At 39.2% G+C, this 13,363-nt stretch overlaps 1 protein-coding gene across 1 annotated transcript in view; it reads right to left on the bottom strand.

The window, feature by feature from the left end:
• Nucleotides 1-13,363, bottom strand: part of MED27 (mediator complex subunit 27) — an 83,563-nt gene that overhangs the window by 41,946 nt on the left and 28,254 nt on the right. Inside the window, exon 3 of the mRNA XM_066332795.1 lies at nucleotides 8,962-9,092. Coding sequence (XP_066188892.1) covers nucleotides 8,962-9,092 — 131 coding nt within the window. The remainder of the gene's footprint in view (nucleotides 1-8,961; nucleotides 9,093-13,363) is intronic.

Below are 13,363 nucleotides of genomic sequence, written 5' to 3' on the forward strand. Positions count from 1 at the left end.
CATCCTCTCAGACCCTGCATCTGCTCAGGAGCACAGCCAGAGCCTGGCACCACCACAGCCCCCAGGGATGGGAACAGCCCCTGGAGGTCCCAGGACACCTCCATGGTGCAGTTCATCACTTGGGAAAAGTTCATCCTTTGGAGAGTTACTGCTGAAACTACTCTAACTGTCTTTGTTTCCAAGTAAGATGAGCATTTTTTAAAGTTTTTTAGTGTGATACACATGTAGAGCTTCCTTCTCCTCAAGGGTACAGGGTTCCCATTTGAAAGTGCTTTTATCCCCCCTCCCAGTGTAGCTGTTTAGTTTTCCTCTCAGAGAGACAAAGGTTACTTTGTAGAGATACAGAAATAAAGTCATTAATTAATACATTCACAATGGGCTTATATACCACATTACACAACACAATTATGCAATAAAGCTGGCCTGGCTAAGCCACAAAAATATGAAGAGCTTCTCACTCCACCTTATTCCAGCTCTGCTCTTCCTGCCCCTCATCTCTGACAAGGGAATATACACCCAATGCAAATGGAAACACTTGCTGTAATACGTTTTTGAATTTGGCAAGAGGCAGTTTTAATTTCTTCTTTTCAGATTGATTGTCTGCTGCAGTAAAGCAGCCCCGAATCCCCGTCCCTCAAATTGCAAAGCAAAAAAAAAAAAAAAAAAAAAAAAAAAAAAAAAAAAAAAAAAAAAAAAAGAAATGGGGGGTTTAAAGCAATCTTATTATAAAATCACAGCTTTAGCAAAAGCTTTGATATCATTATTAGGTTCATACAAATTTCCTCTCTTATCTAGCTTGTTCTTCACTGTCTTAATTAGTTCAACCACACATAGTTTGTGTTCTTTTTAACTTTTTTTTGACACAGAAACAAGCAGTTAAACTAGTATTTGCAGTCTTTAATTACACATTAAAATCTTCATCCTTGACTTTCTTTTTTACTGGAAGTACAGGGATTCCCTACAGTGCAATATTAATGTTCTGCTCTAAATGCTGGAAGGGCATCTTGTAATGGTTGGGACTGTGGAACAACTTTTTAATTAATTGCCACCTTTTAATGGCATGGTTCTCACACAAACATTACCTTTAAGGCAAACATACATCAAAAGAGTCAGAAATTTGTTCTTTTACAACAGAGCTGTGGTCCCCAGTAATTCTAAACTCGCTAAGGGTCTGCTGCTCTGGATCTGTGCACGTTTTGGAAACAGCAGATCAACACTGCTACATGGCCCAGAGTCTCCAAAAAGATTCATCTTTTTCACTTCCCCAATCCAGTGCTCCAGTTAATCTTCCCCAAAGTAGATGGGAATGATTTCAAATCGCTGTGCTCGGTCACAAAGGGCTCCACATCACACTCACAACAATCCTGTTTGGGGGATTATTTGTGGAATATGACAACAAAATATCAACAGCCACCAGCCCCAGGTGCTTTTTGGTTCATGTCTCCATGACAGGCACGTGCACAGAGCTCATCACATCACTCCACAGTGGCACACAACACACTGGTGAAAAAAGCTCCATACACAGTAAAGAAATTGTGAAATCTTAATTGCATGCACTCTCTTTCCACAGTACTTGGTTGTAAGAGCTGTTGAAAAGTGAATAAATAAAAGAGATTTTTCCCTCCATGTTCAAATACACTGTGAAGTTTTACCTCCTAACCAAAGTTTCCTGCCCAGAGCTGTGGCTGCCCCTGGATCCCTGGAAGTGTCCAAGACCAGGCTGGACAGAGCTGGAGCACCTGGGATAGTGGAAGGTGTCCCTCCCCATGGCAGGGAGTGGAATGGGATGAGCTTTAAGGTCCCTTCCAACCCAAACCAGTCTGTGATTCTTTAATGCATATTTCAGTAATTTACTACGGATAAAGCAACATCCAAGATCCTTTTGTATTGTCTGGATAGAAATTATTCTCCTGGTAATGAATATCATAAGGAACATTTAGTTTTATTTCCTTTGGACAATCTGTGTTGATCAATGCCTGCTGGTTTTTTGTAATTACTTTGTAAGAATATATGCAGCTGTATAGTACTTAATGGAATGAAATTAAATTCATATAACTACAGCCAAAAAAAAAAAATTGATTTGGCATAACAAAACAAAGAAGATTACTGCAAAAACCCCTGCTGTCAGATATATCAACATATTAGAAGATTAAATCAAGATTAAAATGTTTAAACGAATTGTGTTTCTAAAGATGCACAGAGCAGCAAAGCTCATGTTCTGCATCTTTGGTATCTACAGAGGTTATAAAGCATCTGTAAAGTCCCAAAGTTAATATGATAATAACCCAAGGGAACAGCACTGAAAACAAAACAGAGACATCAAACAATTTAAGAGCACCTATTTTAAAATTTACCTGTGACACTGAAATAAAATTTCAACTGGATTACCTCCTCCTTTCATTTTTTTAGGAGCAGAGTTTGGTTAAGATACCTTTGGCTACAGGTAGTGAGATGACTATTGTTCTATCCCTGGTATGTCACAGGATTTGATCTCACTGGAGTTGCCTAACAAAGCCCTTCATGAATCAAAACTGAACTGTGGAGGTTTTTCTTTCCAGCTACATCATATTGAGGGCTCAAAAGTAAATATCACATAACTGAGACAGATTGCCATTACATTTAATAGCAGACTGTTTCCCCCCCACCACATTTAAACAAAACACACTCGAAGCACCAGGACAAAGCAACAGTCAGTCATAGAGCTCTGGAACATTTGTCCCTGCTGCTGACATGAGCAACTGGGAATGAAAAATATCTGTCTTTAAAAGCTCAGAATCATCTCTCATCCGAATGACAAGGACTGGGTAACTCACTTGTGTCACATCTGAAATTCAGAAAGGACAATTCAACACCCACCCAAGGGCTGTTCCCTTGGAAAACTCAGTTCAGGAAAAGTTAATAGTGCATCATCACCTTGGAACTGTCCCTCATAATTTCTTACACAGATGGGTTCAGTCAAGGGAGATGCTTCCCCAGCTCCGGGATCCCAGAGTCCTGGCTCCACAACCCCTGAACACACTGGAATCAGTATGGCAGTCAGGGGTAAATGGCAATACACTGCAATTCCCACCAAAACAGCTTCACAAAAGAGCTTTGTAACAGGAGTTTAACAATTTACTGAAAATAAAAAGAAAACAACGCAATGATGTGACTCAAACTGTGCACAAGACATCAAATACAAAAATTAATCTTCAATCGACATGGTACACGGCTGCAAAGTAATTAAACTTATTCCTGTAAATATTATTGTCTTACAATACAAAGAACTATTTTTTAATCTTTTTTTCTTTCATATAAAAGGGGATTAATTTACGGAGCAAAAGAGTCACATGTTTCAGCAACATGTTCTTCTACAGTTCCTGTTGCACTCTCGTGCTAAAATCAAGCTAAAGAATTCCGTGAGAAACTTAAACATGAACAGGGATATGAAATGAGCTCCCAGTCTTGGCAGTTATTGGAAACTGATCTCTTCCTTATTAATACAATTCCCCATCATGTACGAAAAGATATCTCCATGTTCCAGAATGCAAACAGAGTTTTAATCTTTAATTATATTCTCAACCTCAGCTCTTCTGGAGAGAAGTACAGATGTGGGCCTGAGGATTACTGCTTTATTACATTATCATCTCCATGGTATTTAATGAATATTGATACTTAATGCAGCTTTGCCAGTACAGGCAAAGAAAAATTTCAGAATTGCACAGAAGAACTTCTGATGACTTTTCTCGAAACAGAAAATACAGCCACACACTTCACTCTTCTACTCTTGAATACTCCAGGAGGAGGCCCAAAGCTTGGAGTCCAGCTTCTGATACTGAATTATTGCAGTAACAACACTGGCTGTTAAATAACCCCACCTCTACACCTGGTGTCACACTGAACTGAATCACATTCATCATGGAGTTTGGGTTGGAAAGGACTAACACAGCCTAATTTAAACAAGTTTTCTTAAAAGTTACAAAACCTGTGAACATTTATTGGTTTAAGCATGTTTTGCCATTACCTGTAGAAAAACTTGCCTCATTTCTTACATACTGCAAATCCCTGAACTTAGGAAGCAATTACATGCTGTTTATGAAACAAAATGCTGAAAAAATGCTTTCATCCAAAAAACTCTTGGCCAAGGGCTCAGGATTTTTCCTTAATGCAAAAATGATAAATTATACAAATTAAGTTCTAAAGAATTTATTCTGGCACATCTTTTTAACAGCTTTTTATATGTATAAAAATCTGTTAAAAACAGCAACTTTTTTTATTGAATACTAAATCTTTCCTTAAAAGTCAATTTGATATCCTGAAGAAAGCTCTTGACCAAAGCCAATAGAACTAGACAGTACCAATTACATGACAGACCCATTAAACAGGTAAGACATCAATGCTATGACAGAATGACACTTTGACCATGCTGGTATTGAATCAAGCTCCAATAAACACCGAGTTTGGGATATCTGTACAGTTCTGTTCCAAATCCAGATAAACAAATACCTGCTGAGCCAGGAAATTAACTTTTTTACAGAATCAACTCACTATGGAGCATCTTTAGCTAATGCAGTTCCAAAGGATGCAGAAAGTATAGACTTCTTTGGAATATATCCTTCTTCTCTAGAAGCATCATCCAGATGAATTCTGACGTGAAGAGAGCAGATGAGAGACCTCACCCAGAACATCGAGTAGAAATAAAATGGCCATCCAGAGTCCCTATATCCTTGTTATCTCCTAAAAGAAAAGTTATCTCCACAGATTTTTTTTTTGCTCGTTCATCTAGAACAGTATCATAGGCAGCACTGTCTTTTCCTTTATTAAAAAAAAAAAAAAAAAAGTAATTTTGCTGGTGTGCTCCTAGCAATAGAGTACAAATTTACAGAGATTTTTACCCAATCTATTACAGTATTTTCACTGTCAAGTTAGGGCATATATCAGACCACAAGAGATTTACAAGACAAGTTGAAGAGCCTTAAAACAAAGAAACTGGACTCTCTTTTACTCAAACCTCTCCATTCATTGAGCCTGAAGTTGTCAAACAAGAACAATACTTCCACTTGTTTATTGTTTATAGTGTGCTTATTTCTCCAAAACCACAAAGTGACAACAAATGACCCTAAAAGGCACCATAAAGGGCAAGAGTCTCAGTATCTTGTGTGGTGATCAAGTTCTTGTTCTGGCAATTTTCTTCCAGACAGAGAAGACAGACGATTAATCTGGGAGCACTGAGAAAGCCCCACACAACAGAGCTATCAAAATCACAGGGTTTCCAACTGAGACCCCTAAAAATTCCCATTAAAACTGACTGACTCTTGTGTGTGCCACTCAACTCCACTGCAAGAATACAGACAGCATCCTGGGCTTCCTCTTTTCTTCCTTCTCCAGCTCACAGTGGCTCACTGCTCGTTTTTCAGCTGGACAGCGACACGCCAGATTCCCTGGGATCCCAGCAAGGTGGTCCAGCAGCAGCAATTACCTTGTGGACTCCCTGCTCTCAGCACTCCTCGAGAGAATTCTGCTCCCTCAGGGTCTCAGAGACAACTTCACAACTGCAAATTTGCTTTTGACACGTGGTGCCAAGCAAAATAACACAAGTTTAATTAACCGCGCCAATTACCGCATTTCAAGAGGAAAAGCAAAGCTACGCCATCATTTCTTATTGTCTTTATTTATTGATTCCCAAGCAGGAGCAGCCACCCTGGTTTTCAGCAGGGCTGCACACAGACACTTCCCCAGGCACTCAGAGGAGCTGACAGCTCTCAGCACTTCAGCAAACGTTGCCTTGAGATTCCTTAACAGAAGGAAGGAACCCGCAGCCAGATGAGAGGCATGTGAGGGAACGCATCCATTAGCACGTACAGGGAGATGTCTTGTTAATAGAAGACAGAAGGAGGGACAAAGCAGGCAGAGAAAGCAGCCAGCAGTTAGTCATTTTCTCACACAGATCATTTGGCTGGGAATGAGACACACATCAATCCAGTCTTCCTTTCTGCGCTTTCAGAGCCAGGGAAAACCAATACTGAAAAGCAAATCCGAACGCCAAAAGGCCTCTCGTCAAAAGTGCTCAGCACCCTTAAAACTCCTCAAATAACAAACAGGGAGAAAAATGCAGATTTTCCTCGGAGTGGCTGCACAGGGCAGAGAACTTCCATTTTCAGAATCACCTTTTAGAGTCAAAATTGCTGCTCTGTTTCAGATATTTACTAGTGAAGATCTTGAAGTTCTCACCTACAAACCAGAGCACATGAGAAGACAGCCTAACGCTGAGGAGGAAAAGGGGTGAGGACCCACCAAGAATCACTTTTGCCATCAGCAAAACCCTTTCTCCACCTCCTTCTGCATGTATAAAATAGTAAGAAATGGCTGAGCCTCCAAGACAGGCTCGGGTTTGCTTTGTTTCATTGTTTCTTTAAAAAAAAAAGGCATTTTGGAGGAGGAAGAAGAAAAGCAGAGCAGGGATAAATACTAAAGGCTCAAGTGAACAGTAAATTGAACAAAACTTGATTTTTTTCTGCTGTATCACCTTCTTTATGAGAAGAAACACCATTTGGGTACCTTCAGTTTGTGGAATACAACCCAAGTCTCACCCCAGCAACACAGATCAAAGACCTGGATGAGCAAGAAAATTGCTCAGCTCGCACCACTGCCACCGAGAACGTGAAGTGCAATAGCCAAAGTTACTCATGCAGTTTCTTCAAGGAACAGGACCATAAATACACAAGATAGTAACCTGCCCTCTAATACTGCCTTTAACTCAAATATAGACATGTTTACTAGCAAGCTAGCCATGTGCATAATCTGCATAAGAATAAATTGGTTTTAGGAGATTCTTTGCCCAAATCATCACCTCTGATACCTCCTGAGCAAGTGTTTCCTGCGTTCCTTTGCTGGCAGAAAGGATTTACTGCAGTGTTGATATTCACTCCAACCTGCTCTCCTGAAATGACATTTTGGCATACAGCTGGTTTCAACTACTTCTGTTTAAGAAAAAAACTCTAGATAATATAGTTGCTCTGAACAACATTTAATAAGCACTTGACTCATTGTTACTCAGCCCAATGACTTGTCACTGAACTTAATTTTAATAGCATAGATCAAAGCAAAAATAGACCAAGAAATAGTTATCCCTTTCTTGATGAATTAATAAAGCTAAAAAAAAAAATAAAGCCTTGAATTGTCATGGGAATATTAGGATGCAGGATGCCCTTGCAAGGAGATCTGTAGTTTTGCATCTGAATGTTTTCTTCTTTTCACATTTTATAAAGAATGAAGGGGAAAAAAAACCCCTACCACTGCATGATTCATCACTATTTGCATGAAACTACAGCAAAATCAAGATATTAAAAACCATTTGTCACACCTTTTTATTTTTTTTAAATACTTTTCATAAGCCTATTTTCATAAGTCTTTTCATAATCTGCTTCTGCCTTGTGTGGAAAACAAGATATTGAGCCCAACAGGTATTTGATTTGCCTTAATATCACTATTATTCTCTTAAGACACACCAAGATAACAAACAAGAACAAATATAGAGAGGTCAAAGAGAAGCCAGAGAGGAGGAAACCAGTGACAGATAAAGGACCAGCTCAGCAGAAACACATTTTCCCTGTGAATAATGCTGGAAGTGGTAATAGGATACTGAAACATAATTCAACTACTGCCTAAAGGTTAGCAACCACACTGAAATTTCAGTCTATCTGCAGATCCTAGGTAAATGCACCACTGAAGGAAAATCATCTACAGATAACAAGACATATAATACTTTTAAATATGTATATTATGTATCTCATATTAAGATTTACACAACTGCAACTGTTAAATTTTTCCATGCAAAAGTCTAAGTTAGCTCTTTATATGCATTTCTAGTAACTACAGATGCCATGATTAAGAAATAGAACAAAAAATTACCAAAATATTTAGTAACTCTGAAAACACTGTGTTAATTGATATAACAGTAGTCTCCAGTTTATAGACTTCCTGGAGAAGGAAGTCCATTTGAAGCTCCAGATACCCCAACAAAGAAGAAAAACCAACCAGTCAGTTTGTCACAAGATACCCCTGTTCCATCACACATATCAGAAAAACAACATCTGGTTTTCAAACTAATGCTGGAGCCCCCTTCAAACCATCCTCCTTTGTCTGATATATTGGTAAAACAATAGAGCATTTTATGGATTCTTGAATTACCAGCACTTTAAAGTTAATATACAAGGGGAAAGCTCTATTGAATCTGATTTTTTTTCACATTTCCCTTAAGAAAAAAACCCTTTAAACATTGACCTGTGAAATCTGGTGACAAAAGTGACTTTTATTATTGCAACTACGAGGTTTTTGGTAGCACAATGTTTATACATTAGTGACTCTTGTTTTGTGAAGAAAAAAGCAGGCAGCTTCCACAAAGTACAAGGATGCTCAGCACAGTGAACAATAGCTTAGCACTTCATTTTCTACATAATAATCATTTTCTTACATGGACCTAAATATATTTCAAACCATTTATTAATTTAAAAGCTCTGTTGTGTACATCTCTGTGTTTCTGGCATCGCTACACACAGGCTGCTTAAAGTGTTGATACTCTCTGTCCTCAAACAGTTTCTAAGTGTCCTCATAATTGCTTGTCACCTGTAAAAGAGGTTTAGATCCGACGCAAAATTAACATATGGTGAACAGATGGACTCAGAACAGACGTTTGCCGAGAAAGTACTCACACCAAAGACTTTTTGGCTTCAATCTTTTAGGACCTTCAGAAAAATCCTACTTGCAGCTCCAAGTCATAACAATCAGGTGAGCATCACTCCTCAATGACAAGTTTGTGTTGCAAGAAAGTTTTTTAGTGACCTGCTACAAAGAGAATGTGCACGGAACAAAAATGCAAGCGCGAGGTTGCTTATTACAATGACTGAAAATTAAATCCAATCAGTTAAATAGATATATTCCACCCCCCAGCATGGAAACTCTTCCAAATATTCCATTACTTACTGAGGAGGCAGGACAAGAGTTGTTGGCTGGGCTTTTGGTCTGCGTTTTGCAGAGACTCCCATCTGGTTGGCCGAACGTTTCAGAGACTGCTGATTCAAAAGGCCAGATGCCAGCCCAGCATGGTACTGCAACTGGGTAAGAAAAAACACACATATATATATATATATTAAAATACACACCACTGCAGTATTCTGTCTGTGTCAGACCTCTGCTACCTGTGGCACCTGATTCAAATTACAGCCAGTCAGGAAGTTAATGTGTGGTATTTCATATATATGGCTTGGTGGAAGACAATAGGGACAAAAGCACATAGAAAATGTCTGCTGTAAAATGGGTATGAGGAGCAAGTTATGCATTAGGGCAAGTAAGATGAGGAATCAAGGACTTTCACTCAAGTCTAATTCTCTTGAAACTTGGGCTTGCTTTTAAATATTGAGACTGTTTTTCCTCTCTAGGGACCAAACATTCTCACTTTAGGAAGAAGATAAGAGGAAGACAGATGCAACCCTTTCACAATATAAACTAGCTTTTTAGAAATAACACTCATCTTTTTCTTCTTAAACATAAAACCACAAAACATTTGCAAAGGAGTTTCTACCACTGTAAAGAAAAATGTTGCTTTTAAAATACCTGCTCGCACATCTCCACAGCACTGCAGAACAATTCACATTCAGTAGCTTTCTCCTCGAAACTTTTCCTTGCCAATAAAAGACAAATTTCTGAAGGACACAACATGAATCAGCAGGATTTTGAGCGCACTCCCACGACTCTCAGATTTAAGAACAGCCACAGGGCTTTGCCTGTCCTGCAACCACCTCCAAGTGCAACAAGTTCTCCTCTGAACACTTTCAATTATGTTCTGAGTTCCCCATTATTGAACTGGAAAGGGAAGAAGATTCAGTGCCAGAGAAATGTGTTTTCCTGTATCATTCCAGTACCTGGATCCATGCGTTCATCACACTGTCTAAAGACTTGTTCTGAAAAAGCTGAATTGTTTCACACGTTAACACCTCTAACCCCATGGTCTGCACGTAAAAAATGGGTTATGGTCAGGAAAGTATGATTTTAAAATGTTCAGAAAATAAAGTGGTCTTAGACTAAGACTGTTCTATAGGGGCTGAGTGAAAAGGAGGGAAGCAAAGCTTAGAATGATGTACTCAAAAACACCTGTGGACAGGAGGGAAGCAATCCCCTGAGCCAGTTTGACTCAGATGTCAATGCTCAGCACATCCAGAAGGATTTCTAACAGGCTCCTGGTTCCCTTGGCTGCTTTGCCACGTGAGCTCAGCCATGGCCCAACATGAAGACACATCACATTCCTAATGGGAAGAGAGCTGTGCTCTGCCAGGGAAGTGGGGGTATTTTATTGCCCCAACTAATGGATTTCGCTCAAATTTGCTTTTCTCCGACAGTTTTGTGAAATGAAAAAAAAAATCAATGAAAGCGATGGAAGGTCCACATCTGAAAGGTGATGTTTCAGTGTCAGGGGCTTAGTTTTCAATCTTCACTACCTGAATGTGCAGGGAGTGCAATATGCAGGGAATTAAAAGCAAGGACAGCTCTGGCAGAAGAGCCCGTTGACTCCAGGAATATGTTTTTCCTTTTCCTTCTTGCATCTTTTCGTGCTGGCGACACCATTCACTGAGGTTCCCTGTGCAGGTATTTCAGGTAAACAACATTATTTGGACACTTGCTCAGAGATGGAAGTAATCACTGGTGCTCATCAGAGATGGATTTTAAAGGTAACCTCTTAAAAACATCTCATAACCTCCCAGCTAGTGACATTTAGTGCTCAGGCATTAAAAAAAAAACCAAAAAGCTACAAAAGGAATAAAAAAGAAATATATTCTAAATCAGTTTTTTCCTTCAAGGCTGACTTCCAAGTGATTAAGTTATTTTTATTAATTGTAAGTATTTCTTCATAATCTACCTTTGCTCTTAGGAATGCAGGTCCAACTGTCAAAACCTGTAAGGGCCATTAAATATTTACCAAACCATCTTTATAATGGGAGAAAAGGTCAAAGTTAATAAAACTGACAGGCAGCTTCTGTCCAGCTTGATTTATACATTATTAAAGCATCACACACTGTACTGCACAGACTGCTCTCCTTTTTGGGGACAGGGGGTGTTCACTGAAGGGATCAGGAAATTGTTTCTTAATCATTTTTCTGAGGAGCAGAAGCAAGACTGAAAATACTGCCAAAGCAGGACCACAAGTATGAAAACTACAGCCAGGAGACTGATGGTCTGATGGATAACACAGGTGCCACCCAGTTCCCTTTTCCTCTTACAAAATAAACACCTTTGTCTGCCAGCATGGACCATGAGAGAAAATCTCAGCTAAAAACACACCAATCCCCCCAAATTTTTGCTTACTAACAAGAGAATGCCATTTCCAAACACATCCTCTCCACTTTGGGGAAAAATGCTGAAATGCAATGTCAGAGGATGTTGTGGGTGCTAAAAGGCTCATGCAGGGAGGCTGAGGGACACAAATCCTTTTTGGGGTTAATGAACACACAGGAACTACATGGAGCTGGAGGAGTCCTGAATCCAGGGAATGCTGATGGCTGGAAGAATGTTGAGGGGAAGGTGGTGGGCACGTGCTACAGCTGGAGATGAGACGGGCTGACAGAGCCTTGGGCTGGACCAGCAGAGCTGTGGTGACATCCCACAACCCAGAGCAGCCAAAAATTGCAGAACTGTTGATGGTCAAACCTGCCCTGCCCAGTGCATCCCAACAACCTTCCCTCTGCTTCTGACACCTGTGCCCACTTAGATCAGCAGAGTGGTGAATCCTCACTGAAATGAGCACTGGAATTCCCCATCACTACTGCAAGCATCCATGTTTTTCCAGCTTTGGGGAATTCCACCTGGCTTGTGTGAGGTTAAGTTTTTCCTAATGAAATATTTTTCTGCATAATATCAATAAGATCGATCCGTTTCCCCCAATACATGCAGATGAAACAGAAAAATCTATTTCAGAAAACCAAGAAATCAAAACCAGCAACAACAAAAATCAATTTACAACGTTTAGCAGCCAGGATATACCCCAGTGCCAACTTGTACAGGTTTATGATGAATCTCATGATAGCTGATATTTTTTGTAAACTGCAGTTCCAAGTAGATGTGTGAATTCTACATTTTAAAACTGAAAGTGCCTCTTCCTAGGAATGTAGGAAAGGTACTGAAAATAACACTTCAATATATACCAAAGCTTTACATGAAGCTAAATAAAAACAGAACTTGAATTACTTTTAAATTATTTTTTAAAGACTAATTCTTTTTCTATGTTAAGAGCCACATGGCTATGTTTTCTAGAACAGAATACTATCACTAATATTTCACATTTTCAGTGTTCCTGAGGAAATGAAAACTATATTCATATATTAACTCTTAATCTTCCTCACTAAGTGAAAAGCATCAACAGAGAAAGCACCTGGGAGTCACTTTTCTCACAGCTGTAATTGTAAGGAGGGCAATTTCTTCATCTACATGTCTTTGGCTTTCACAGGAACTATTAAAAAAAAATCTATTAAAGAATTACAGATCTGATTTAGCACTGGAAGCATTAATATTTTTAAAGATGTTAATCACATAACATCTTTTCCTTACTCTACCCCAGTGACTCTTCTTACCAGAAATAAGGTAACGCACCTCTTAAAACAATGAAAATAACCAAAAAGAACCTCCACACCCCCCAAAAAATCCTGTATTTTGCAGATGATCGCTAAGATTTATAGCAGACAGAAAACTTCTGCTACAGCCAGAACCCTGCAGGAAAAGGCCCCTTTGTTCAGCTGAAAAGCACTGACCATGTTGTGACAGGTTTCCATCTTAGCTTGTAAGGCTACTCTGCAGTGAATGTTATGAAACCACAAACATGGGCACAGTGCTCATTTAAAACTTTGCAAACTAAAGCTTCATCATTAGAATCAAGCTGGGTCTAGAGGTCTTTAGTTTACATAATTCATGGGCTGGAGATTTTGCATGTGCTGACTGCTGCCCAAACAAGTGAGTACACTGCACTTACTGTCAAGGCCATCCGAAGTTGCAAAAATCGGTTGAAATAAGGTAAGAAACCAGGGAAAAAAAGACTAAGGGAAAAAGAAAAAAGCAACCACTTGGAGCGTTAGCAACTGATCACATCAGCTCACAGTTGCACATTACATTTACACTTTGCCATTAATTAAAGCTTTTTAAGCACCAACACTTTAAAAAGTGAAATCAGAAATGCGATTGCTTTGTAATCACCTTACCCCGTTATTTCTTCCATTCTTATGTAAACACTTAGTGATCATACATATAAACAGAAAACCATTTTCTCACATCTAGGCAATAAAAAATTTTTTTCCATTCCTCCAAGGAATGTCTTTTAGAGAGGAGGCTGACAGATACCCAC

This window comes from Sylvia atricapilla, chromosome 19 (assembly GCF_009819655.1).
Source record: "Sylvia atricapilla isolate bSylAtr1 chromosome 19, bSylAtr1.pri, whole genome shotgun sequence".
In the NCBI taxonomy this organism is placed as follows: domain Eukaryota; kingdom Metazoa; phylum Chordata; class Aves; order Passeriformes; family Sylviidae; genus Sylvia; species Sylvia atricapilla.